The sequence below is a fragment of the Lissotriton helveticus genome, chromosome 1_1, assembly GCF_964261635.1.
Source record: "Lissotriton helveticus chromosome 1_1, aLisHel1.1, whole genome shotgun sequence".
NCBI classification, from domain to species: Eukaryota; Metazoa; Chordata; class Amphibia; order Caudata; family Salamandridae; genus Lissotriton; species Lissotriton helveticus.
Window position 1 is genome coordinate 1,036,275,874 of NC_136057.1, and position 25,782 is coordinate 1,036,301,655.

Consider the following 25,782-nt stretch of genomic DNA (forward strand, 5'->3'; position numbering starts at 1 on the left):
AACAGAACACATACAGCCATGGCAGGGGCTGGCTTGAGACTAAGAAGTGAAAGGAGTAGAAATTATACCTTCTCCTGCAAAGCACCCAAGATCTAGAACTACCCGAAACACACCCTTCACGCTCTAATTCATGCATCCTCCACTGCCCGAAGGAATAAAAGACATCTCTTTAGGGATACCTCAGCTGGAAACAAATAAAGCTCCTGCACCCCTTCATGGGCGCTGTATAAAGAAAGACATCAACCGAGTGGATTGTACTTGGATTCCTTTGGGGTATTCCACCCGCTGCTCTTGCACAGCACCCCATAGTTGTATGTCGAGGGCCACACTCTGTAAGCACGCGTCCACATTTATTCATACTGTGAAAGAAGACAAGCAAACCCTAACACTGCACTATGAATGTAGACAAGCTGACAGCGATACAAAGGGAGGGCAGGCCACCGAACACTGCCAGAGTGAACCACTGAACGCCGCAAGGGTAGAAGACTGGAGGTGCACAGGCTGCACCAGAAGGCTGCCATGTGCCCAACACTGCACAGAAGAGAAGTGAATCCAGACACATCTCTGCAAAAGAACCGGATGCCCAAACACTACAAGGGCAGCGAACCAAGCGCTGGTACGATGCTTGGAATCCTACCATGCTCCAGCAAGCAAACAATGTTTATAGAAAGTTGATTATTGCTGAAAACACAGCTTATAAAACCAGGTCTTGGATTGAGGTGCTGGTTTCAATAACTGCAAAATACACAAAAGCTTGTTGGCCTCTGGAGTGCAACGGGTCAAATACATGGAGTACTGGTAAGAAAAAATACAACACCTGAAAATTGCTGGAGCAATTTCCATTGGCGAGACATTCATATGGAGTAAATACGTGGAATTTAGGTATATGTTGTCAATGCCTTAACACAGTTAAAAAAAAAAGAAAACTTGCGAGCTGGTTGGGGCTTCCAATTGGCGAGCTGAGCCAAGTACTGATAGCTGGCCATGCTGTGACATTACAAATAATACAGCATACAGTATGACCAATACAGATGGCCCAGCCTTAAACTTTATTAATTTCCTACTCGATGGCTCTGGAAAAGTTTTGGCAAATATCCATATTGGGAGTGCAGGCAGAGTGTGGTAATAAACAGAGAGGGTGTTGTTAATATATTAGGTGGATTTCTGTGTCCATCATTAATCCTTGGATCCACATAAGTCCTGGATCACCGAGTCTGGACTATTCAAGGCCGGGCAGCTTGTTGGACTTGAAGGCTGCAGTGGCACAAGGTCCAACATGGGGTGACGGATGATGCATTACTACTTTTATGGTTCAACTTCATTTGGGTACGTGGTGGAAGACTGAGCACACATGAGGCGTCACGCTTTCCAGATGGATGGATTTTGAGAATGTCCCCTGCCAGGACCTCCTGAAGGCCACAGTTGTAAAGAGTTGATATCTGGCAGACTTGCCCATATTTTATTATGTCTTGGGATTGTCCTTCAAAACTAGGGGCTAAGGCCATACCGTGTTAATATCTGTGGAATGGGTGGGTGGCACTATCCTCGCCTCCTCATAAATGTGATCATCAGACTTGCAGAATATGTATATGCTCAGAACAAGAACATTGCAATAATATTGCAAAATGGAAATCATGGTGCGCAAACAAAAATGTAAAAGGGAGACATTTTTTTGGGCATTGAAGAGGGTTCAACTTTAGCCAGTTTTGGGCCAGCTACATTTCACCAGATTTTGAGTGAAACGTCCATATCTCGTCAACCTAGCAAGCAAGTCTAAAATCACCACTAATTTTCTAATGAGCTGGATTAACTTTATGGTGCATAGATATTGGGGCCAATATTGGAGACCTTTTAAGGACAAGTAATTCCTTTACTTAGGTCACAACCACTGTATGGAACATGAAAAACCTTTCTACGTTGGAAGTCGTTGAGGGGAAATTGTAATAACAATTTATCAGTTTTGGAATTCTACGCTGGTTTTGGATACACGCTTGCAGAAGAGACTGCAACAACATGCAATGTAGATGATTTATTTTGTGTTACTTTGTCGGCTTGGATTTAAGTTGTAAAAACCGTCTCCTTAAGAAAGGAGCATTCCAAAAGTGGTACAAAATGGTAATGCTTCCTCGAGGGCGGGGGCGGGGGGAGATTTTATGAATTGGAACACATGAATGTTGGAGACTTAAAAATGAGAACTCGTACTATTACTAGCTACTAAAAAAATGTTTAAAGAAGCTCTGCTACAAGTGAAGTCATTAATAGAATTTGATCATTTACATGGGAAAAGCAGTGGCATAGCAGAAGAGCCACAGGCCTTCATGGAAGCAAAAAAAATGGTCCCCCCAATTCACATTTTGGTTGTAAAAGAAGTCATAATTGGTGTCAACAGGGACACTTACATCCCTAGTCTCTGAAACTAATGCACCTGTAGTAAGCCACAGAAAAATAGTCAAACAAGGAAAATATGTGACATTTGAGGCCCCAAAAATCCTAGTCTGAACGTTTTTACTATGGGTGGGCAGAATTCACACTTGGGGGCGCCAAATCCCACTCGCCAACTTACCATCCAGGATCCGCACGCGAGAACAAATTCTACACATGGCGATTGGCGGAATTTGGCTGGAACTCTACGTTAACAGAGTAACGCAAAATTCTGCCAATTCCTCCGGCGGAATGGAATATTTCTTCCACCCCTAGTTTTCACCCATTACTTCAATGCAGGCATAAGAGAGTCATTTCGCTCCTGGAGTGCAGCCCACCAGATAAGCAGTAGCCCCTCGCCGATTTAAACATCTCCACCTACCTAACATGGATCCCTAAACCTACATTGGATCACGGCACCATCAGCTCCACAGTAGGCTCGGTGAGGTTCTGAGCAGGCGCCCTGGTGTTTCCACCTGCTCCTCAGTTCTGTTTTCCTCTACTCAAACCTCTAAGCTGGACTATGCTTGTATAAAACAGGCCCTATGAAGCACAGGGGGGTTCTTCCTGCGTGTGGAGGGGCCATTGGTGATTTTCACTGCCCAGCACCGCCATGCCTAGCTAGTAGTGGTCCAGGATGGTGAGTCTAGTGGCACTCACACCCAGTCCCAAATAGAGGAGGGCGACTGTCATTGTTACCTGCACTATTTGTTTCCACTGAAAGAGCCAAGTGAGGCTCCGATGGTGGAATCTCTGAACCTTCCCCACTTCTAAATGAGGCGGGTGAAGGTCAAGTTTGGCAAACGGGAGCCAATGGGGTTTACTGCAAGCCTCCGCCCCTGCCAAACTCTAAATAACTCTAAAAGTGTTTTTGAGCAATATATTTAAACTCCTTTTGGCATTCTGAAATGTACGAGTTGACAATTGTTTTTGCAATTTCTGGATAACAGAATCATCGTTTCACTTTATGTGGATATACACTTTGCATTTAGATATGAGATTGAATTAAAATACATTGATCACTTACAATTTAGGGGATGGTTCGGCCATCAAAAGTGCAGTATTTTTTAAATTAAATATTCCTGAAAGCGTTCAAGCTGTTTTTTTATCGAGGTTTTTTTTTTGTTGTTTAAATATTTTAAGTCTTTTGTGTTTTCACAATAAATTTGCTCAGAATTTCAACTGTTAAATAATGCTGTATAAATCAGTAAGGACGTGTAATTCCATTTTTGCGTTTTTTATTTGAATTGTGCGAGTTCTTGTAATACATAACAATGTATTTACAATTATCATGAAACTTAACTTTACATAGGATGCACTTCAGTGGGAGAGGCTAACTCACCCATGGTCTGCTACCAAATGCTGTTACCGTGCAAGAAGAGATTGCAGTTGCTGATACATTGCTATCAAATGTTGACACTTGCTGGGGCGTACAAAATTACGATGCCTGGTTCTGAAACATCACAGTGAATTTGAATAACTACACACGTATAAACAAAAGCAAAGTAAAAACAAAATGAAAGCCTATTAACTAAATAAGACCAGGAACATATACTGGTGTAGAGTAACTAATCACATGCTAAACTGTTTTGATGAATGATGAAGGAAGCATTTTTCACACTTTTCATTGGCAGTGATGATAATGGGAAAAGGCCACAGCTTTCTGAAACTTTTCACCTATAAAAATAGCTCTTCCATGAAATTAACAGCTGTGTATGATAGAACTACTAGAGCAGCTGGGTCCACACACATGTATCGGTAAGTCTGCACCCACTCGTGCTCTGCTCACAGGTGTCCGCACACACCCATACGCCAGGAGATGAGCACACCAAAGGATGCAGATTGCCAGCTGTGCATAAACACACACTCACAGAGGCATAGGTGTGTATGAATATTATACTCCATGCTTATCCTATAAACAAGAACACAGCCACATTCACATACAAGATGCATAGATAGTGCATCGCAGTTCATGTGTAGTCCAGCCCTACCACACTCTCCAATAACTGACTGATCTCCCACCTACCATACCCAGCCCAAGTACTAGAAAAGCTCATCAACTGACACCTCACCAACCACCTCGGCAACCACCAGCTCCTCAAAACCACGCAATCGGGCGTCAGGCCCAACCACAGCACAGAAACACTTCTTATTGCAGCCCCCAATGACATCTGCGTGATCCTAGGCAGGGGGACATGACAGCCCTCATTGTCATGCACCTATCGATGGCATTCAATACCATTTCACACCCCATCCTCGTCAGGCATCTGCAAAAGGTCAGGATCTAAGGCTCTGCCCTACGCTGGATCTGCTCTTTTCGAACAGAGAGAAAACAAGTTGCCAATCTAGCATCATACTTTTTGGAATAAGGCAAACTCATCCGTTGAGTGCCCCAATGACCATCACTCAGGCCGACCCTCCTCAACACATACATGATCCCTCTGGCAAACTTCATTTGCGCACATATCAACATCCTCTTCTACGCAGATGACACACAATTGATTCTCTCAGACAAGACTCCCAACACAAGAAACAAGTTTACCACCTAACTGACAGAAGTCACTAAATGGATGGAATCGAACTGCCTCAAAAGCAACACCGAAAAGACAGAAGTAGTGATCTTCAGCATCAACACAAAAGGCAACTATCACCCTTGGACTCCAGCTGGTGGCTGGCCAAAGTAAGACCACACAAGTGATCTATTTAAGCAGGGATTAGGGTCACTTGGACCATACACTTTGTTCCGTATGGTTACCCTGGGTGATCACTCCAGCTCAGATCATATAGGATATTGGATGAGGTGGTATCATCCACATAATTTGGCATGCTTCATCATCGGTCACCTCAACCCACCCTGGTAATGTAGCACTACCAGAGCAGACTCAACCTGAAGAGTTTGAGGGAGTTCTTAAAATATTCTATTTCCGGATAGCTGTTCCAGGGATCCAGTTTAAACCTGGTAACTATACCTCATGGTAAACCACAAAGATTGGCTTTCAGGCGTTCATCTCGGCTCTAGAAGGATCCTTACTCTATGCTAATTTGTGATAGGAAATAAAAGACCTCTCTTTGTATATCTTAGGTATTTTACCTAGAGTAGAGACAAAAACTGTTAGGGTAACAAGTCATATCCCCTGGGCCTGGCTCTTTGACTATAGTCCTCCTAGGCAGACTTAGGACTCACTCCTGCTCAGCACCAGGATACCCTCAAGGGTAATAACAGGTAACATAACATAACATAACATAACATAAAATAACATGTAAGCACAGGTACTTATTTGCAAATGGGGTGTGACTTGGCAGGGCATGATCTGAAAGGAAGATTCTTGGACTAATTGTACAGAGGGGGAGGGGTGGCAAGATGGATGGCATGGCATGGCCTGTTGGTGCAGTCTACAGAAATGTCTCCTTTTGAAAGAATCCATAAACCACTTTGTCTGGAGTAGTAAGAGCTATATATCTTTAGCATACCATAACACAGACAAAAATGCACTGAGTAAAAAAAATCCCCTGTAGATGATATCAAGATGCAGTAAAGACTCCTTTCATGCCAGTGTTCCAGTGATTTCTTATACATTTGAGGGCATATACATACACCTGTATAGCAGGAAAAGGTTACTGAAGAAAGGAGCAGAACACCTTCCATTGTCCTTGGTCTTCCTCCATAAATCACAGGCCTCTGTCTAGAGACGCTGTCAGGGTAGGGCAGGAAGGGAAAATGGAAGCACAGGCAGGGAGAGTGATTAGCTACAGGGGCTGACCGGCCATAGCAGGTGTTATCCCGGTGGGCCGGAAGGGGGCGGTCCGGCTTTGTTACCGTGGGCCGGTTTTGCAGCAGTGCGGCAATATCAGCCCCCCTGTTACAAAAGAGCCAGCAGTGCTAAAGTGGCGGCCGAAGGGTGAAAGTGGTGGCAGAAGGGCTAAAGTGGTGGCTGCAGTACTCCTCACTAGCACCCATCCTCACTCCCCCGGGGGCTGGTCCAGCTGAATTGCCAGGGCTGGTTTGTGGTCCCAGTCCGGCCCTGGGTGGTGCCCCTACATATCCGGAAGAGGTTTCAGGGAGTTTACATATTTTGGGCTTCAAGGATGACTAGAGAACCCTGTGTTGAACCCTGAGTTGGTGATGGTCAAGCCTCAGCTGTCATGCCCCGAGGAGTCTAGAATGACCCTGTCTGTTGGAGCGTGCAGTGCCAGTTGAAAGCCATCTGATGCTAAGTGAGGGCGCACCTGGGAGAGATGCATTGGAACCACCAAAGAGCCCCGGGCGATGAACACTTCTTGCGAGCATAAGAGACCTGAAACCCAAGCAGGCTCTAGGTGCTGCACTAGATGCACACACTGAAACATTGCATAGACCTACTGACCTTTTTCGGCCATCACTTGCTATGCATCTATCCATGTGCACCCACACAACAGGCATTAGTACATATTTACCCAATAGGCACTTCACTCACCAGACACATAGCTGCATTTAACTCGGGCAGGCATATGAGTACTCACCTGATGTACATTAACACACTCACCCCACGCATACGTAAGACTGTATATTACATGTTTGGGTGCTTTATAGCACAAATGCAGTGGTATAAAGCCCAGATTATATGGCACATTTTCTGGTAGTATTATTTACAGCCATTATAGCTATTAAACACTTTTTATGAAATATGCAAATTATGCAAACCATTTGGCAAATGTGAAAAATTGGGTAGATTCTTAATTATGCTATATAAATTGCAGCCACAGAGCTCATAAATCCACTTTTACAATTGTTTCATTAACAATTTATTTGCAAAGTGTAAGCAAAACCGAAACATTCTAATTATAATCAGTGCCTATTTTTAACTGCACTTTGATGAACAGAGATTTTAACGCTACCTGAAACAAACATGTAAGATAAAAAATCTGAATGGGAAACATATAATAAAATCCTATATTGGAATCTCAGGTTTCTGGTAGCAGTTACCAACCACTCAGCTTTCGGCGTCATGGTTTATGATGCCACCATAGCTCTCAAGGCAATATAGGAACATATTACAGTTACTCATTATATATATTATAGATAGATAGATAGATAGATAGATAGATAGATAGATAGATAGATAGATAGATAGATAGATAGATAGATAGATAGATAGATAGATAGATAGATAGATAGATAGATAGATAGGTAGACAGACAGCCAGGTATGTAGGTAGGTAGGCAGGCAGGCAGACAGACAGACAGACAGAGAGAGAGAGAGATGGATAGATAGATACTTCACACCTTGTAGAGAAAGAAGCACAAATATCAGTTGTCAATCACGAACTCACAGATAAATATAGCTACAAACGCACTTCTTTCACACAAAAAACATACACACGTGCAGACTGCAGGACGCGTTCCACATTCACACGCGAGCCTCCCTCCTGTTCATTGCATGATGTACAAATCTGACACCAACGCGCGCTGTATTCACGCCTATAGTAGACAACAACCGTAGTTTGCGACTCACAGATGCACTTCAACAGACACTCATAGATATACAACGCACGCCCCCTGCTGGCTGCTTGGTTGAATGCAGGGTTGAATTTGTTTCTGAGGACTGCTTTCCTAGTACCTGCCATGTGTGATTCTGTGCACCAAACTGTGCTGACCTGACCTCTGAAAACGTCTGACTGGGTGCGAGGAGGAGAAGAGGCGGCGAGGTTTGTATGTGTGTGCAGAGGTAGGAACAGGCTGTGGGGTCCTGCAGCCTGGTGTGAAAAACACAGAAATGATGAAACGTATAGAAATGAGCAGGTGCCAGTTCTCCCAGCTACATGCCTGTACAGAGCCGCGTGGGCATGCATTACTCAGCGTTCGAGCCTAGGCCTACGCTGTAGCAGCTCATCCGCTTTAAACAGAGTTTGAGAAGCAATGAGGCAGGTGGCACCGAGGAGGCCTCGTCCAGAAAAGCGCATGCCACATGCAGGGGTGAGCCGGGGCTGGGCCCGCGCTGTAGAGTCGTCCACGGGGGCAGCAGAGTGCAGAAGTGTCCCCTTGCTCTGTCTTCTTGTAAAGTGCGCAGTACCTAGAAGCACGGCCCGCACCCACATCAATAAATATATCTAACAGAACCCAGGCTGGCCTTCGCTGTTGCCTCGACGTGCGAGTGGGCCCCCTAGCGGCCGGTAATGAAAGCAGCAGGCTTCAAAAGAGTTTCTTGACGAGCCGGTCGGTGGCAGCAGCAGCAGCAGCAGGAAGCGACCCCAAGGTACTGGGATAAGAGAAGAGTTCTCTGGACAAAGTTCATTCCGCCAGCAAGATGAGGTCAGCGCAGGTGCCGAAGGAGGAACGAGAGAAAGAGAGTGTGTATGTGGGTGTTAGAGTGATTGTATGTCTGTGTGGTGACTAATTATATCTGTCTGTGTGTAACTGCATATTGGTGTTTGTGGGGGTGTATGTGATAGCATGTATGTAAGCATCTGTAACCGAGTGTGTGTGTGTGTGTGTGTATATATATATCTATATCTTGTTGTGCGTCCGTGATCTCATGTCTGTCTGACTCTGGTACGTGTGCATTTATAGCGCTCTGTGTGAGTGCTTGTGATTGCCTGCATGTCTTGAGTGGGGGCATGTGTGTGACATCTGGTCGGCGTGTATGTAACAGGATATGACCGTGTATGAGAGAAAGTGCATATATGTGTGTGAGGGTATTTGGCTGTGTGTTTGTGGTAGTATACGTGTGTGGGTGTTACCTTGCACTATGTGTGTGGAGGAAAGTATGAACGTGGACGACTATTTGTGGGAGAGAGAAACCGTGTTGAGTGAGACTGCATGCATGTGTATGTTGGTGTGGACCCACGTGTCTGCGTGTAGATGTGTGTATCTGCGTATGTTTGTGACAGCATGCCTGTGTACAAGATCATCTTGTGTGGATGATTGTACTTCTTTTAGAGACTGCTGGTCTATATTTGTGTGGGCGAGTGCTTGTTTATGGCGTTATGAGTGTGTTTGTAAGTCTGTGTATGACTTAAGATCTGTGTGCATGAATATTATTGAATTTCTGTGTTTGCATATATGTGAGTCAAGGCATGGCTGTCCTTGAATTATAAAGTTGTAGGCCTGATCCGAGTCCGAAAAGTAACACCTTTGTCAATACGCAGGTAGTTGCACGTCAGTCCATTCACTAAGTTATGTTTCTGTGTCAATACGGTTAACGCTGTGAACCTACACGTAAATTCATGTCTGTGAATAGCAACACATCTTACGGGCAAATATTTATGTCAATACATTTAAGTCAATATTTGACTGTAAATGCATGTCCATTAATATATATTTGTACATAATGCAGTTAGCAATACATGGGTGTGAATACATTCTAGTGTGTGAATACAAGTCTCTGGGTGAATGCATGTCTGTTGATGAAGTGTGTGTGTGTATATGTGTCAATGCATGGCTACATCATTGTGCGTTTGTCACTGAATCTCTGTTGCCATTGTATGCTTATAGGTAAATGCATGTTTGTGTGGCGATACATATATGTAAGTCTAAGTGTGTTTAACACGTTTGTAAATTCTGATTTGTGTTTAAATGTGTGTTTAAAGCATACATGAATGCATGTATCTGCGTTAATGCATGTCTGAATGCATATCTGCTGGTCAACGTGTGTAGCGATGTATCTATGAGCACTTGCCTGCATTACAATGTATGTCAGTTAACATTTATGTATAAAAGTGCATGTCTGTGTCAGTGAATGTATATTGATGCATGTTTGTATCAGTGTCTGTGTGCCAGTGATTATTTTTGTGGCCATACACAGCCAAGTGTTCACGAATATCTGTGTATTAACCCATAACTCTTTGCAAGGGCAAGGCAGCATGTTCGCAGATGACATATGCATTACTCTGTACCTGTGACCTGGAAGTGCAAGCTTGTGTGTCAGTGTAGGCCTTTGGGTCGAAGCATGACTGCATGTCAGTGCATTTATATAAACCAGTGACGTCTCTGTGTTAGTGCATCTCTGAAGGTGCAAGTCAGGCCTCGTTGCATGTCTGCAGGTTAATGCAAGACAGTGTGGGGGTGCAGGTGAATGCAGCCATACTTATCGTATGTGCTGGATCATGCCTGCACGTCTGTGTGTCAATGCGGAGCATATGTGTGTGTCAATGCAGACTCTTAGTTGGTGCATGTCTGTCAGGGCACACCCGTGTCCGTGCACGCCGTGTGTGTGTCACTAAAGTCACTGCGTGTATTTGTGTCTTTGTGTTCATGGATGTTTGTGTCAATGCGGAGCATATGTGTGTGCCAATGCAGACTCTTAGTTGGTGCATGTCTGTCAGGGCACACCCGTGTCCGTGCACGCCGTGTGTGTGTCACTAAAGTCACTGCGTGTATTTGTGTCTTTGTGTTCATGGATGTTTGTGTCAATGCGGAGCATATGTGTGTGCCAATGCAGACTCTTAGTTGGTGCATGTCTGTCAGGGCACACCTGTGTCCGTGCACGCCCTGTGTGTGTCACTAAAGTCGCTGCGTGTGTTTGTGTCTTTGTGTTCATTAATGTTTGTGTCCGTGAATAGCTGTATATCATTGCACGTCGCTGTGCCGTTGCCGGTCTGCGGGTCTCTGCTTTGGTGTGTGTCTGCTCATGTTGCATGTCTGTGCGTATCTGGACGTCGGCAGACGCCGGTGTGTCGGTGCGGGTCTGTAGAAGCGCAGACCTCGTGGGGTGCTGAGAGGGCCTCGGTGATCTTCAGTCCAGCGCTTTTTTGAGGCCCGGGTACAGGATGACAACAGCTGTGGCGATGGCGAGGACCACGAGCGGCCTCCACGCTCCGGAGGGACCCTGCGGAGAGAGGTGAGAGAGCACATGTAAGAGAGGGCCCAAAATACACCGCACCTCCCCAGCACCCACTGTTTACTCAGGCGGCCCTGACCCCCGCCGCCGAGGGGGCAGAGGCAGGTGTTGTGGCCAACTGGCCCTCCCGACATAGAGTGAGGCAGCCCCGGGCCTGAACCTGTCTGTGTGTGCTTAACTCCTGTCCCTGGGGCTGCAGAGGTCAAAGGGCAGCAGGGGGTGGGGCAGCATGACGTGTGTCACAGCTCGGTCAGCAGTGAAGCTAAAACCAAACACAGGCGGGTCCCCTTGCTTCCCACAGGACCTTTGTTACATTGAGGGGTTCACACATTTGTACAGAAACCACCCTCCGAAAATTATTTTTAAGTTAGAACCAAACTTGGACACCTAATAAGAGACCCACGAGGTAAGTGATTGCAAAATACAACAGTGTGACCACACCAAAGAACACACACCTCAGACCCACGAGGTAAGTGATTGCAACATACAAGAGTTGTGGCCAGTACAGAGAACACACACCTCTTATAGAACGTCAACACAGAAATGGACCACGTAGAAAAGGGAACCCCCTCCCTCCCCTCCTCAAAATACCTCCCGCCTCATGCCCTTTGCTGTATCTCCCAAAGCATAGCACAAAACCATAACCCTCCAGGCAACATCATTAAGAGGCCCGCAAGATTTACTTCATCCTGTCTATGACTGCTTAGCCACAAGCGCACAAAAACTCAGTTTAATGGGGAAACGGCCTTTACAATGCGGGATGAGCCACGCGCGCTGTGTCCCAGCAAGCGTTACCACGCTTGCCTGAACCACGCATCTACCTTAACCACGCATATGTGTGGTAAAGGCAGAGAGCGGTCTGGTGTTCAGATGGGCGGGAGGGGGAGGGTGGGAGGAAGCTCCAGATGCTGACAGGTAAGTGCGGCTGGGGCCTGGTTTAGGGGGGATAGTTTTTAGGGGTGGGGTCGGTTTATGGTGGGGGGTAGTGTGGTTTTTGGGCAGGTCTTTAGGGCTCAGAGTGGGGGGACTTTTTAGGAGTAGGGGTCAGCTCAGAGCGGGGGAGGGGGGTAGGAGTAGTTTTTGGAAAGGGGCATGGTTTTAGGACTGTGGGCAGGGGTAAGGTAGTTTTAAGGCCTGGGGCTGAGTTGGGGGTGTTGTTTTTATGGGTGGGAGTCCACTTTAGGGCTCAGGGCAGGGGGGATGGGGTAGTTAATTTAATAGGGGTAGGGTTTTAGGTAACAGGACAGTGGAAGGGGTAGGGGTTACTTTAAGGACAGCGCAGTAGTGTGTTTTAGGGCTTAGGGGGGGGTTCGGGTCGGGGTAGTTTTCGGTAGGGGCAGGTTTTAGGCCTGGGGCGGGTGGGATGGGAAATGGTAGTTTTAAGGGAAGGGCTGGGTAGGTTTTAGGCCTCAGGGCAGGAGGGGCGAGGTAAGGGAGGATTTGGGGGCTTAGGGTCGGGTGGGGGGGGCAGGGGTAATCTTTATTAGGCATATCCCTTTACCAGTAATGCCTTTACTACAAAATTGCGTGGTAAAGAAATGCGTTGTTTAGATGCATTCATGGTTAGGACATCGTTGTAGAGGAACGTGGTTCAACCATCAGTGCCTCTGTCATACAACCAGTTTAATGACTTCGTTTGGGGTTGATCGCACTACTCTGGCCTACATGACCTACATGTCCGGTTGGATGCGATACTGTGCTCACCATCTGTCATACCGTCGGTAACGAAAACGGAATACCTAGCCAGAACAATCTCCAATCACAATCCATTGCTGATTACGCTGGATTGGATGGCCGACACCTCGAGTATTCCAACGTGGAGGCTGAGGCCGGAGACACTGGATGATCCAGTGTTGCAGGCAGCACTGGACACAGGGATTACACAATATTTTGATGAAAATGATGGCACCACGGCATCCAGGGCAACGGAGTGGAACGCCTTCAAGGTAGTCATCTGGGGCCAATGCATCACCCAATATGCAGGAGTGCGTAGAGCGCTACTGGCAGACTTAGCTAAAGCGGAAGACAAACTGCGCGAGATGGAGAAGAGACGCCCAGGTCGTCCAGAACTCCAGGAAGCGATGTGTGCAGCTAGGGAGGCAGTAGCGGTAGAGGTGGAGAGACTCTGTAGTTTTGACCATAAAGCCTATATAACGAGGGCACACTCCGAGGGTGATAAGGCTGGAACACTACTGGCATGGCTGGCCAATCCCACCAAGCGAAGCTCTTCGATCCTATCTCTGGACGATGGCAAGGGCCAAGTGCTCTACACCCAGGCAGGAATTCTCGACAGATTCCAGGGCTACTATGAGACGCTTTACAAGAGTGCACTGCACGGGCAGGAGGAAGATGTGGAGGCCTTCCTCGAGGGTCTACGCTTGCCATCTTTGAACCGGGAGCAGGCGGACGACCTGGGTAGGGACATTGAGCTGAGCGAGATCAGAGGGGCCGTACGAAGGATGGCCCGCAATAAAACGCCGGGCACTGATGGCTTGCCCATCGAATTCTATAGTAAATACCTGGACCTGCTAGCTCCGCGACTCCAAATAGTATATAATGAGGCTAGGACGGCGGGCCGCTTGCCCCAATCTATGCGGGAGGCCTTGGTGATTCCGTTGTCAAACCAGGTAGGGAGAGCCAATGCGTGGCCTCCTATCGACCATTGTCTATGCTCACCACGGACTACAAAATACTGAGTAGTATACTGGCTGCCAGACTATTGCAACACATGACTGGCCTGGTCCACAAGGACCAGTCTGGGTTCATACCTACACGCAACACAACTACAAACATCAGACGGCTTACGAGACTCCTAGATGATGCCCACCCAGAGGGGCAGGCACCTATGATTCTGTCCATAGATATCGAGAAAGCGTTCGATAGTCTAGAATGGAAATACCTGTACGAGGTCATGGAATGCTTTGGGCTCGGGGAAGGATATATTAGGTGGACCAATGTATTGTACACATCGGCGGTGGCCAGAGTACGGGTAGGGCCCATCATCTCACGGCAATACCCGGTGGAAAGAGGAACACGGCAAGGCTGCTCCTTATCCCCCCTGCTATTTGCCTTAGCGATGGAACGACTTGCAGCTGAAATACGGACGGGAAAACATTACAAGGGGATAGTTAGTAGAGGAGAGAGGCATTTCGTCTCCCTATATGCAGACGACCTTTTACTATTTCTAGAAGATGCGGACGAGGCGCTGAATAGGGCGGACGGGCTCCTCGCGCGATTTGGGGAGATTTCGGGCCTGATAGTGAATTGGTCCAAAACATGTTTGTTTCCCGTGAAGAGGGGAGGGTCGCGGCCTCCCCACTGCCCTTTGTTGACATGGGAGCCCACATGCGTGAAATACTTGGGAGTTTACATATACCACACGGCAACAGATTTGCTAGACGGCAACATAGGCAGATGCATGCGGGCTTTGAAGGGAAGCATGGCATTTTGGTCCACTCTACCGCTTTCGGTGACAGGCCGCATATCATTGCTAAAAATGATTGTGCTCCCCGTCTGCTTTACTATTTTCGCACGCTCCCCGTATGGATCCCCAACCCCGTTTTCCGGAGCTTAACATCGCAAATGACATCATTCCTATGGGGATCGGGAAGGTGCAGGGTGGCGCTTAAAACACTCCGCCGCCCAAAGGACGAGGGAGGTCTGGCAGTGCCGGATTTCGAACTTTACTACCTCGCGGCCCAACTGCAACTTTACACGCAAGAAGTGGCAAGGGTATACCGAGGCTCGGAACAAGAGAGGCACGCCGAGACACGTACTCGCCTACATTGCCTTGCAACAGAGGCTAACCTTGAGCGACCTAACCCTTGAAGAACGTACGTTTAGGCAATGTTGGAATCGGACCCAGCGAAGAGCGGGAGTTAAGCATCCTTACGCACCTGAAATACCATTGGGGATGATAACAGCGCTCCCACACGGAGGTGACTGGTCACAGCTACAGTCCTGGGAAGATGCGGGTCTGCAGGTCTTAGGAGATCTATATGAGAACGGAGTACTTCTACCGTATCAAGCACTGCATGAAAGGTTTGATTTTCCGAGGGGAGGCTACCTCCTGCACGCAGCGGTGATCAGAGCCATGCAGGCATATTGGGGAGGGGGCCTCTCGGAACCCACGACGACAATAGCGTGCCAGTACGCTATGATGGCGGCAGGAACGTATAAGGCGGTAACATGCCTCTACTCCAGGATGCTAAGGGAAAATTTGCCGCCCCTAGCCGCGCTGAAGGCCAAATGGGAAACTGACTTGAACCAAGAGATTCCAGACATAGCATGGGCACAGATAATGCGGAGGGCAAGGAAAAGCACGAGAAATGCGCGCTTCCAACAGATACACTTTTATATCCTACACCGGGCTTACCTGACACCTGGAAAGATTAAAAAATATTTTGGAGGGACGGAGGCGGTGTGCCCTAGATGCAACACAGAGGGGGCGGAGATGGAGCACATGTTCTGGTCCTGCCCTGACGTGGGAGAATACTGGCGAGCAATAGGCAGTACGCTTAATGAAGTGACCGAGAGGGGTCTGCAATTTGACATAGCCGTCAGTGTACTGCATTGGTTCCCACATGCTCCTAAGCATAGAGTTACCAGTACATTTATTGGCATGGGTCTTATATTGGCCAAAAGGGAAATCACGAGGCTCTGGAAAGCGAGAATAGGCCCTACACACAAGAGATGGGTGAACGAACTCCTGAAATGGGCGGCTGCCGAAAGCACACTACGATATCAAATGGCACGTCAAAAACTAGACGATAGAGCAATGGCAGCAGCGACGGCTTGGGAAACACTAGTGCAGGCGCTGCGAGATAGTACTCTACAAGACACTGAAGAGCAACAAGTCCCAGATGAGGTTAATCCACAACACACACCAGGCGCATCACATTCCTAGATTACTGATAATTCCTGATACCAACAATGAATATACACTGTACAGCTCTGAGCAGGAGTGGTGGGGGTTAGGGGGGGGGGTTAGTTGGGAATAGTTTTTAATAGAAAATAGAAGGGAAAGGGGGAGAACACCAAACGCAGACATGTGGATTACTTGCGACAACTGGAGCACACGTGTCTTGATATGTTGCATACGACGCCTTCTGATACGACGCGCCCGACCTCTGGGTTGTGGGCACTAAGGCTGTGTAAAGAACCGAATACTGATCGATTCGAACAAAGATCAAGGCTGTAATGCATGTATGACTGCAACGTATGAATCATAACCCTGCAATAAAAATTATGTTTTAAAAAAAAAAATGACTTCGTTTGGGGTTGATGAAGGTATCAGGAGACCTCACATTTGTTCTGAGCAGTAAGCAAATTATTATCATAATTCAGGTTAAACTTAATCCTTAAAGTAAATAAGTTGATTAATTGCAAGTTAAATACAGGTGGCTGTGGAAAGAAAATGAGGATATGGGGCAGGGAGCTAGAAGAAAGCAATGTGGTATTGGTTAGTTGCACAGTCCTCTGTATATATGACAGAGTTCAATGACATTATCTTGCGTATCATCGCGATACATCATTTGTATCAAGTTTTCTTAAGGAAGAACAATTTAAAGATCATTAGCGTCTGCCCCCTCGCATGTTACATTCAAATGAGTTTTACTAATTTGTCTTAATTACATTTCCCTCAGGGGTGCATCATTGTTTATTACTCTTATAATGTCTTTCTTCATAATAATAACGTTCTAAATCTTGCCGCAGCCAAATATTTATGTCAGGCTAATGAGTGTCTCCCCATTAGAGTGTAGTTAGATTAACCAAATGTGTGAAATCATGTTTCTGATTGTTGGTGACCCCCATCATCATCACCCATTTTGGATCGAATTTGATAGGCGAACCAACAATAATGGCAATTTTGTTCGAAACTGTTTTCAAGTATATGTTTAAAACCAAGGAAAAGGTTCACCTGCATAGCAGCATAGAGCTAGGATCTTGGACGTTGCCAAGCTGAATGTGAACTCAGGAACATCTTAAGGATCGCTGAATGTGAACTCAGGAACATCTTAAGGATCTTTGCAGGGAGGAAATAAAAATATAATAATATTTTGTATTCATGGAGCTGATGCTTGTATAGGCTGGTATTCGGAAAACCTTCGGCCTCTATACATAGACAGTAAATGCCGGGACAACCGGTCCTGGTGATACATATATAGAGGACCGGCTAAAGGTAGAGGCAGACAATTGGTCTGATATTGAAAACAGACCAGACTGAAGTTGGTTCTGGAAACATCCATAGAAATAAGTATGGCTTTTCTTTCTTCTTTTTTCTTTCATCACATTGTTAGCAGAGTGACATGACGTTGATCCTGAAGAATACCACAAACTTCTGGTCATCTGGGCAGAAACATGTTAACCTAATCAAATAGGGAACACATTTACCCCTATCGCTCACACTGTTTTTAATGCTATCCATAGGGGATACTCATTAAACATAATTTTCCCCTTTTGAGATAGTTTTAACTCACTTTTGATATTAGTTTTGCACTCTGCCCCTCACTCACGTAAAACATTGGAGTGTAAAACACCTCACGCTCTTCTCCTGAGGAAGAGTTGCAGCCCACACTGTGCACCTTGGGGGCACTGTGTGCAAGAGGGAAGCCAATGATGAAGCATGTCACCCAAGGGTGAGTGAAGGTTCTTGTCTTTAAAAAGCAAATGCTTTTGTAGACACATTCATATTCACATTCTAGTTAAGATACCATCCGGTTATCTTTTGTGAGTATTATATAGTGGAGTGGTACAGTGGATGGTAATAATTCCTCCAATAGAGACCTTGTTGTGAGATAGTAATTCGGAAAACCTTGTCACACAATTTAGAAAAATGATCTAGGCTAGTTTTCATATTTAGCTGGCCTGACCATTTCACGATCAACAGAGCATTCTAATACTCTCCGCTACTAGAGAATGCCAGGTAGTACCCATATTCTGAGCTGTGGAGGTTTGTATATGATCAGCCGGATGTCTCGTGATAATAGCTGGTTTGTGCTCAAGTTTTGGTGAGGAATTCACAGTTCTGTAAACATATAAAGAATTTGTTGAGTGGGATCGTAAATTCACTAGAAAGATTCTGAAACGCCTTACAACGCCTTGGTCATATAGCCGATGGTGTAATTGCAGGTCTGATTTTGCACAATGCGAATGTGTAGCTATCTCAAAGATCTTTGTAAATTGAGGTTTATTCTTGATATGTATAAGGCCTTGAAAGAATGGAATTCTTTGTCACTGGTTCAGTTCATGCCATACATGGCACAGATCGGCAAGTCCCTTAAATACAACATTCTTGACGTGGAACCGAGGGTTAGTATAACCAAAAAGATACAGTTGGGAAAGGGAGATTTTTAGTATATGTTCATGAAGGAGAAATTACATGAGCGATCGTCTTGTATTATTTTTGGCTAAGGAAACCCTGTAATATAGCCCTAAGTTGGGGAGTGTCCAGCCCTCTTCCCCAACCAGCAATTGTAAAAGCACGGTGTGTACAGTGCTTATTCATGCATCAAAATAAAGGATGAGATGTCTACTTCAATCCTTTTAAAGGAAGGCGAGTGAAGGACACACAAATAGGGCACAAAAAAAGAAGGCAATCTTGGGAGGAGTACCATTTTTGAAAGGTTTAATTAACTAATCACTGATAGAGAAAGATTTCCCAATTTCTTTAAGTGGGTCATATCTTAGATTACAGGTTCATAATTTAGGGCTCTGAATTTAAAACACCTTGGCGATAGCCGGATCCCTAAATATGTGAGTTGAGGTATGATTAAAGATCCTGAAATATTTCTGAGTCTAATAGGAAGAATCAGGGCCCTTTCTTTGTTAAGTTTATATGCTGAGAAACAGCAGAAATCGCAAGTTTGATATTTGATGGCTGGGAGAGATTGCGAAAAGCCTGCATTAGTAATTCGAACATTGTCGAACTAAGACAAAACTTTGGAAGTCCCTTTGAAAAGTACTGTTGAAGGGGATGTTAGGATAGACAAATTGGAAAGAGTTTCATAAAGAAAAGGAAGCACTTGCCAGCCCAGTTGTGAGCACAAGAAAATGTTGGTTGTAAATATTGTGCAGGGGGAGTGATAAAGGGCTTCGGTCCATCTAACGAACTGTGCTAAGAAACCCACCGTCTCATCGTGGCCAACAGGAATATCCACTCCACCCAGTTGAAGACCTTTTTGGCATCTAAGTCAATCAGTGTTATTGGGAGTTGAGTTGTTTGGACCGAGTTGGTTAAGTTGGTGTCGCCTGTGAGGTCTTTGCCTTGGCAAATCAATGTTGCCAGGATGAGTAATGCTTCCATAATCTTACCTAATTAGTTGGCTAGTAATCTGGTATATATCCTGTTGTCCGCATTGCGTAATTATATTGGTCAATTGGGCTTAACTTTTTTCCAGAAAACACATTGTTCAAGGTAGTTGGCATGATGAGGGCCCCATGCATGATGTCTTAAATTAGACTGATTCTTTTTTAAGCTGACAGCATTCACTGGGTAAAGCATTGGTACCAGCACCATTAGTGAATAAGGCACTTGATATGACTTCTAATGAAGTATTGAGCTTCTCCGAGCCAATGAGCTCCTGAGTTTGTTCAGAGGAAAGCGATACATCAATGCACCTAAGCATTGCTCTGAAGTAGGCTGACATCAGTTTGTCATTCATAGTGTATAACTGCTGAACATTTTAGGTGAAGAAGATGTGTGTTTGTTACCAGCTCTATCTACAACTTCCATAGAGTTGTTGGCATCCTGCTTCTGACCTGGGGCCTGTGTTGGCGCACTGCGCAGGGAGGGCCGAGTTCTTTCCACCCTGCACCACAGGACCTCTGTGCAGAATTCGGTCCCATGCCAGCACCTTCCCTCACAGGGAACAGTAGGTTGTGATGTCAAGCAATTGATAAGCTGCTTCGGTGAAAAGTACTTCAGGAGCTCATAGAGTGGCTACTATATTATTACTGCAACAAGTGAGTATGGCTGGAATAGTTTTAATGTCACTTGACATTGTAATTCTCAGGAAGGATGCTGCACGGATAATGGGTTGTACTAACACTGAGCGGCATGGCTGCCCTATTTTTAGGGCCTGGTTATGATTTGGGCAGAGCATTATCTAGGGGTGGATCCCACCTGGCCAATCCCAGGTGCCCAGTGTTTTCTGCAGGGGGCTACTCCCTGGCACTTGTTTATTTTTTTTACAAATTAAGCTCTGGTTTTCTCTTTTTGCACGAAGCACCTATTAAAGGATACTTATTTGCACTTAGGTATATCATGTCACTTGGCATTTTCAAATAAGCACAAATGTAAATATTTAAATATTAAGATACAAAGTTCAAAGTAGGGCCGGAGATGACACTCACAACCCACTTTTAAAACATCACCGCATTTGTTCTGACTACATATTCAGCCCTTGAAACATCTGAATTGAGAAATTGGGACCAAATTATCACTGTGCGACACACAGAGTATACAGTTCTGTATACTCCTGGGTGAAAACACAATTCACATGGTTGTCGGGTGCCATAAGGGACCATTTTTTTTAACGAGTACATCTGCCTTAGATAACACATGGCACATGTGTGGGGGGCTAACCTGTGGTGCATAGTGCCAGGTGTGTGGGTAAATATGGAAGAATGTAAAGACTGCCGTAATTCCAGAAGATAGGGATTGTTTAATTTATCCCGAAGCCAATCGCCTGGTGAGTAAAAACACTGCCAGGTAAATGATGGCCTGGATCCTATAGGGGACGCCCTTTGCGGCTCCACGCTGCGGCTGCTGCCGAGTGTGACTCCATCAGCAGCAGGGGAGTCCCGGGATGCGTGATGCAGTCAGCCAGGCAAGCTCTCGGTCCCCCAAGGACTTAGTCAGACACGATTCTGGAGGAATGAGTCAGCCATGATTGACAGGCTCCCAGCCACCACAGTATCCAACAGGAGACAGAGCTGTCACCCAACCCCAGAAACGAGAGCGTGGGGAATGGCTGCGGGTTGTGACTCTACCTTTTATCGAGCTCTATCACCAGAGTCGTTGTAATTAGGCACTTGTATAGCACACAACCGTCCATTAGTTTGGCATCACAGCGCTTTCGGTAGTCTGGGGGCGACTTTCCAAACAGCTCTAAGTTTTCTATTGCCAGGGTGCCTGACTACGGACTACGGGGTTCACGGGTCGATCCCTGGCGCCGGCGTCAGGTTAGCCCAGCACCATGTGACTCTGGGCAATAGCTTGCTAATCTTCCCGAGGGCCCCTAGCGCCGGGACACCACTTCGGAGGTAGCTGTGCGCTTTACAAATACTGGTATTTCATTTCCTTTCATCCGCGAATCTTTCAGTTTACGGCCGCACCCAAGTGAACTCTGGGAATAACCCTTTGAGCTTCCTTGCCTACTAGTGGTAGAGTAATGGAGAAACACACACTTCCCCCAAAGGGGGCCACCTAAAAGGGCGGCCCTTTAGTGCCATTTGGGCACAAGCGCCACCCCTACTGGTCTAAGGGTTGGACTCAGGTAGGAGTCCTCCGCATTGGTGCGCTAGGCACGTCACTTCCGGCGGACAGAGGTCGGGGGGAGGGTGCTTATACCTCCCCTCACCTCTCTGGCGGCCTCTTTGCATGCTCAGACTGTGGGTGAGGATGTTGCCAATAATGGCACTATACTTCTGCTGGCTGTCTGCTAGCATGCCAGGGAAAGGAGCTGGGCTTTCCTAGCTCGGATTAACCCCTTCTGGTAAAAGTACAGCTCCATGTCTGCTCAGGCACGAAAAAGCATCATTCACCACCAGGACCCAAGATTCAAATATACCCAGTAAAACTACCTGCACCAAACGTATTTATCCTGAAACACATTTTCAAACTAACGCGAAAAGCAAATATTAAATGGCCGACATGTCACACTGGCGAAGCAGGCTTTTTCCACATGATGTGGGACTACACACGGTTCATGGAATATTATAATTCAGTGGTGAGTACAAGAGAAGACATAACAGTCTCCTATGTATTTACCCTGCTAGGATTATTGACTGAGAAAACAGGAAACATCTATTACAACGCAGGCATTATATAGTAGTGCCTTTACAACGCCGACAGTACCACGACTGCGACTCCAATACAAAGCAAGTCATTACAGTGACTTGCTTTAGAGAATGCGGTGTTGGTCTGGTCTTGGATTTTAAGGCCAACACCTTCCCTACTGATACACCGACTGGAGTTGGAATAGTAATTTAAACTATTCCAAAGTCCAGTGCTTCCCTAATGCAAGTAATTGTAATGACTTGCGTTGTAATGGAAATCATGGTAACAATACAGTAGTGGTATTGACTGCATTGTTAAGCCACAAAAAACACAAGCTCACGGACAGGATCATAGAAGTTGCGTACACACTGCATAGGGTAGAATTACCACAGGCTGGAAAGGTACAACGGGGAGGAAGAGCTGAGGCTGCGAACATGGGACACTCTCCTGGAAGAACTCAATAATAAAACAGACACGAGACCACCATGAAGACGTACAAACACAAACTCCCTTAGCACAGAGCACATCGAAGTGTAGGCATGAGTATTGCAGAAGGATTCCCTGGTAGGAGGCACATCCCCCTTCCTTCCCTCCCTGAAACAGGCAACACAAAAGCTGGAAGACCCCAAAGAGCAAAGGCCAGTCTGTGTCAACGACTGCCGGACTCAATACTCGCAAATCCCTAGTTGTGGTTGCTACAGGCACTCTGAATACTGCCAAACCTGGTGCAAATGTGTTAAAGAAGTGTGACTCAATGGAGTCCACTGCGTATGACAAGCACAGGATGTAACACATTTTAAAACAATAAAGAGTAATCAAAAACAGACATGAAAAAATAGCATCATTATTACAGCTGATAGTTTCAAGAGATGATCTGCGTGTAGTATACTCTCCATAATTAGCCTGCCCATCCTTGCCTGGGGTGTCTGAAAATGCAACAAATTTCTCTAGCAAACTTTGTGTATTTCTTGCAAAAAGTATAAAAAATGAAAGTCGCTTCGTTTTAAGAAGGTTAGGCTTTTGCATGTAGATCAGGACTTTTGCCAAGCTTTCTTACTTTAGTGTAATTTGACATACCTTTCTCTTGCAAGTATAAAATCATGATTGAGGAAAAGGTATGCAAAATATGCAATCACATACACAACGCCCATGTGTTACCAGTGTGACACAATTTCACAGTACTTTCAATACTTTTCTTTGTGTCATTAATGTACCATTCCCTCATGACTATTGTGTATCTTGAGTCACTCGTCAAGAAGGTAATGCATAGCATGTTTTGCATACAAAATGCTCAAGAAGTGAATCTTTATTGTTTGGCCTGTCAGCCTTACAATTAATTCATTAAATATTACCAATAATACATACTTTTAAAACACCATAGAACAACCAACATCCTATCAAAGGGCAAGCGCTTCATAAATATTAAAATAAAATGACATGATTTAGTCTATATCTAAAATTTACAATTTACAAAAACACAATTTTACATGTAAAAACTGTACAAACATAAATCCCCTGTCTTTCCATTGATACATATTTCCACCATCAGTAAAAGTTTCTCTTAAGACTACGACAAGTAGATTGGCCTTGTTACTGTGATAATTTCAGCACAGCTTGGCAAGGGTGTAAACAAATTTAAAAGCACCTCCCTGCTGGATCAGTAAACGATTAGGCAACTACCTAATACCATGCAAGTTAGTTCATGCTGATAAATGGTATTTTGTTAGTGCTTTATTTACAACTGCTATACATTGAGGTCTGCCCATCTTCCCCTAGTTCGTCTCTAGCGCGACAACTGTCACCAACATCTCCTTCATGCATGGCCAAACTGACCATAGAAACAGGGCTACAGAACTGAAATTAAGTTGATCATCTGTACTAAGGCAGAAAGATAGTACAGACTTAGTGGATCTGTTCTTATACAATCCGAACAAGGGCAGAAGCCATCTTTTGTACACATGTATGTGTTTTGTGCAAAAAAGCAATACGTGTAATAAACTGTCCTTTCCCCCCAAACATACAGTCGCAAACTTCTCGTCCTTTAGCAACCAATGCACATTTAACAAGATATTCTCTGGTAGGGAGGATTCCCAATCTGAACTTAATGTAAAGCATAATTTTCTGCTCAGGATGAATCAATTCTGGATACAGCTTGCTACCTATTCGAAATAATCTCCAATACTGTGCCCGGCTGTATTGAGGCGAGCTTCACCTCCCACCTTAGCGCATAGCAGCACTTCTTTACAAGGACTGCAGTGCCCCTTGCTACTAAGCTTGGATCGGTCCATAAGTGCCCCAGTTGCAGCCTATACAATGTACTTTTCACATGGGTCTGCCAACTTTCCGGCTCGTGCCACCGGAACCGGAGGAGAATTTAGAAAAATTGTTGCCTTTACGTTCCACGCTAACCTTATTCAAGGCAGCACTGGTTTTAAAGCTGCTTGTTCTGTAATTGGCACAATACCAAGTTCTGCAAATAGTGCTAATAGGGGGTACCAGGCCCCAATCTTGACAGTGTCCTTAGCAAATTGTTATCCAGTACCTTCAGGGGGCGTACATTTCCCCTAAACCCAGAGCTCAGCCCCATAGAGCACGGCCGCTACTGATTTCTGTCTACTGATTTGAAGGATGGTGTTAATGCTTTGTGCACATGCCTTATGTCAAATTTTAAGACCGCCCCAGAGGACTGTGTCAAAACTGTACAAGCTTTCAGTATCTGGTCTCTCCAACTTAGTTGTTCTCTAAACCGTATCCCCAAGTAATCATATTTATTGTTTGACACACTCAATATGCTCATTGATTACCATTAATCTTCTTTAACGCCTTAACCGCTGTGGTTTTTCCACCGCGGTGTGGGCGTTCTGAAGAGTGGGCGGGGCTCCGTCGGCCGTTGGCCGATGGCAGCACAAGGGAGGTAGTGCTGCCGTCGGCCAACGGCCGACGAGAGCACGCAAGGGGTTAAAACATAGGAGGTTTTAACACCATGCACTTTGTCTTGTTACAAATGATGGTCAGCACCTTTTTTTGGCAGTCGTTGACAAATCTTTTGAGCTGTCTATGCAATGCACATTCTGTTTGAGCTAAAAAGACTGTATCTTCCACAAACAACAAAATCGGGACCTTACGTCCAGCAATTATAGGGGCATCAATAGGTTCATCCTTTAGATGGACTACAACATCATTTAAAGTAGAAGGGTAGCACAGAGCCTTGTCACACACTTTTTTTGACAAGGACAGTCTTGCTGCATTAACCTCCCAGACCATACATGACTAGCTGTATTGTTTGTGTGGAGTGCCATTATTGCTTGCACAATAGTGGTCCATGCCCCTTGCTTTACTAGTGATCTCCATAACTGTGTTTGATCCACAAGGTCAAATGCTGATTTAAAATCAACAAAAATGTACTATAACAATGATTTCCTTTTGACTACATACACACAGCAAATCATATATAGGTGAACTGCTTAGTCCATAATCCCAACCCTAGATCTAAAACCAGCTTGAGCTTCGGTTAGAAAGTTTTCCATGTTCACCCAACCGTGCA

The 25,782-nt window shown here is 45.5% G+C and overlaps 1 protein-coding gene across 1 annotated transcript in view; it reads right to left on the reverse strand.

Annotated features, from left to right (window-relative positions):
• Positions 1-10,807: 10,807 nt before the first annotated feature.
• CCDC136 (coiled-coil domain containing 136) overlaps positions 10,808-25,782 on the reverse strand; it is a 163,785-nt gene continuing 148,810 nt past the window's right edge. Inside the window, exon 8 of the mRNA XM_078656185.1 lies at positions 10,808-11,224. Coding sequence (XP_078512311.1) covers positions 11,132-11,224 — 93 coding nt within the window. The 3' untranslated portion in view covers positions 10,808-11,131. The remainder of the gene's footprint in view (positions 11,225-25,782) is intronic.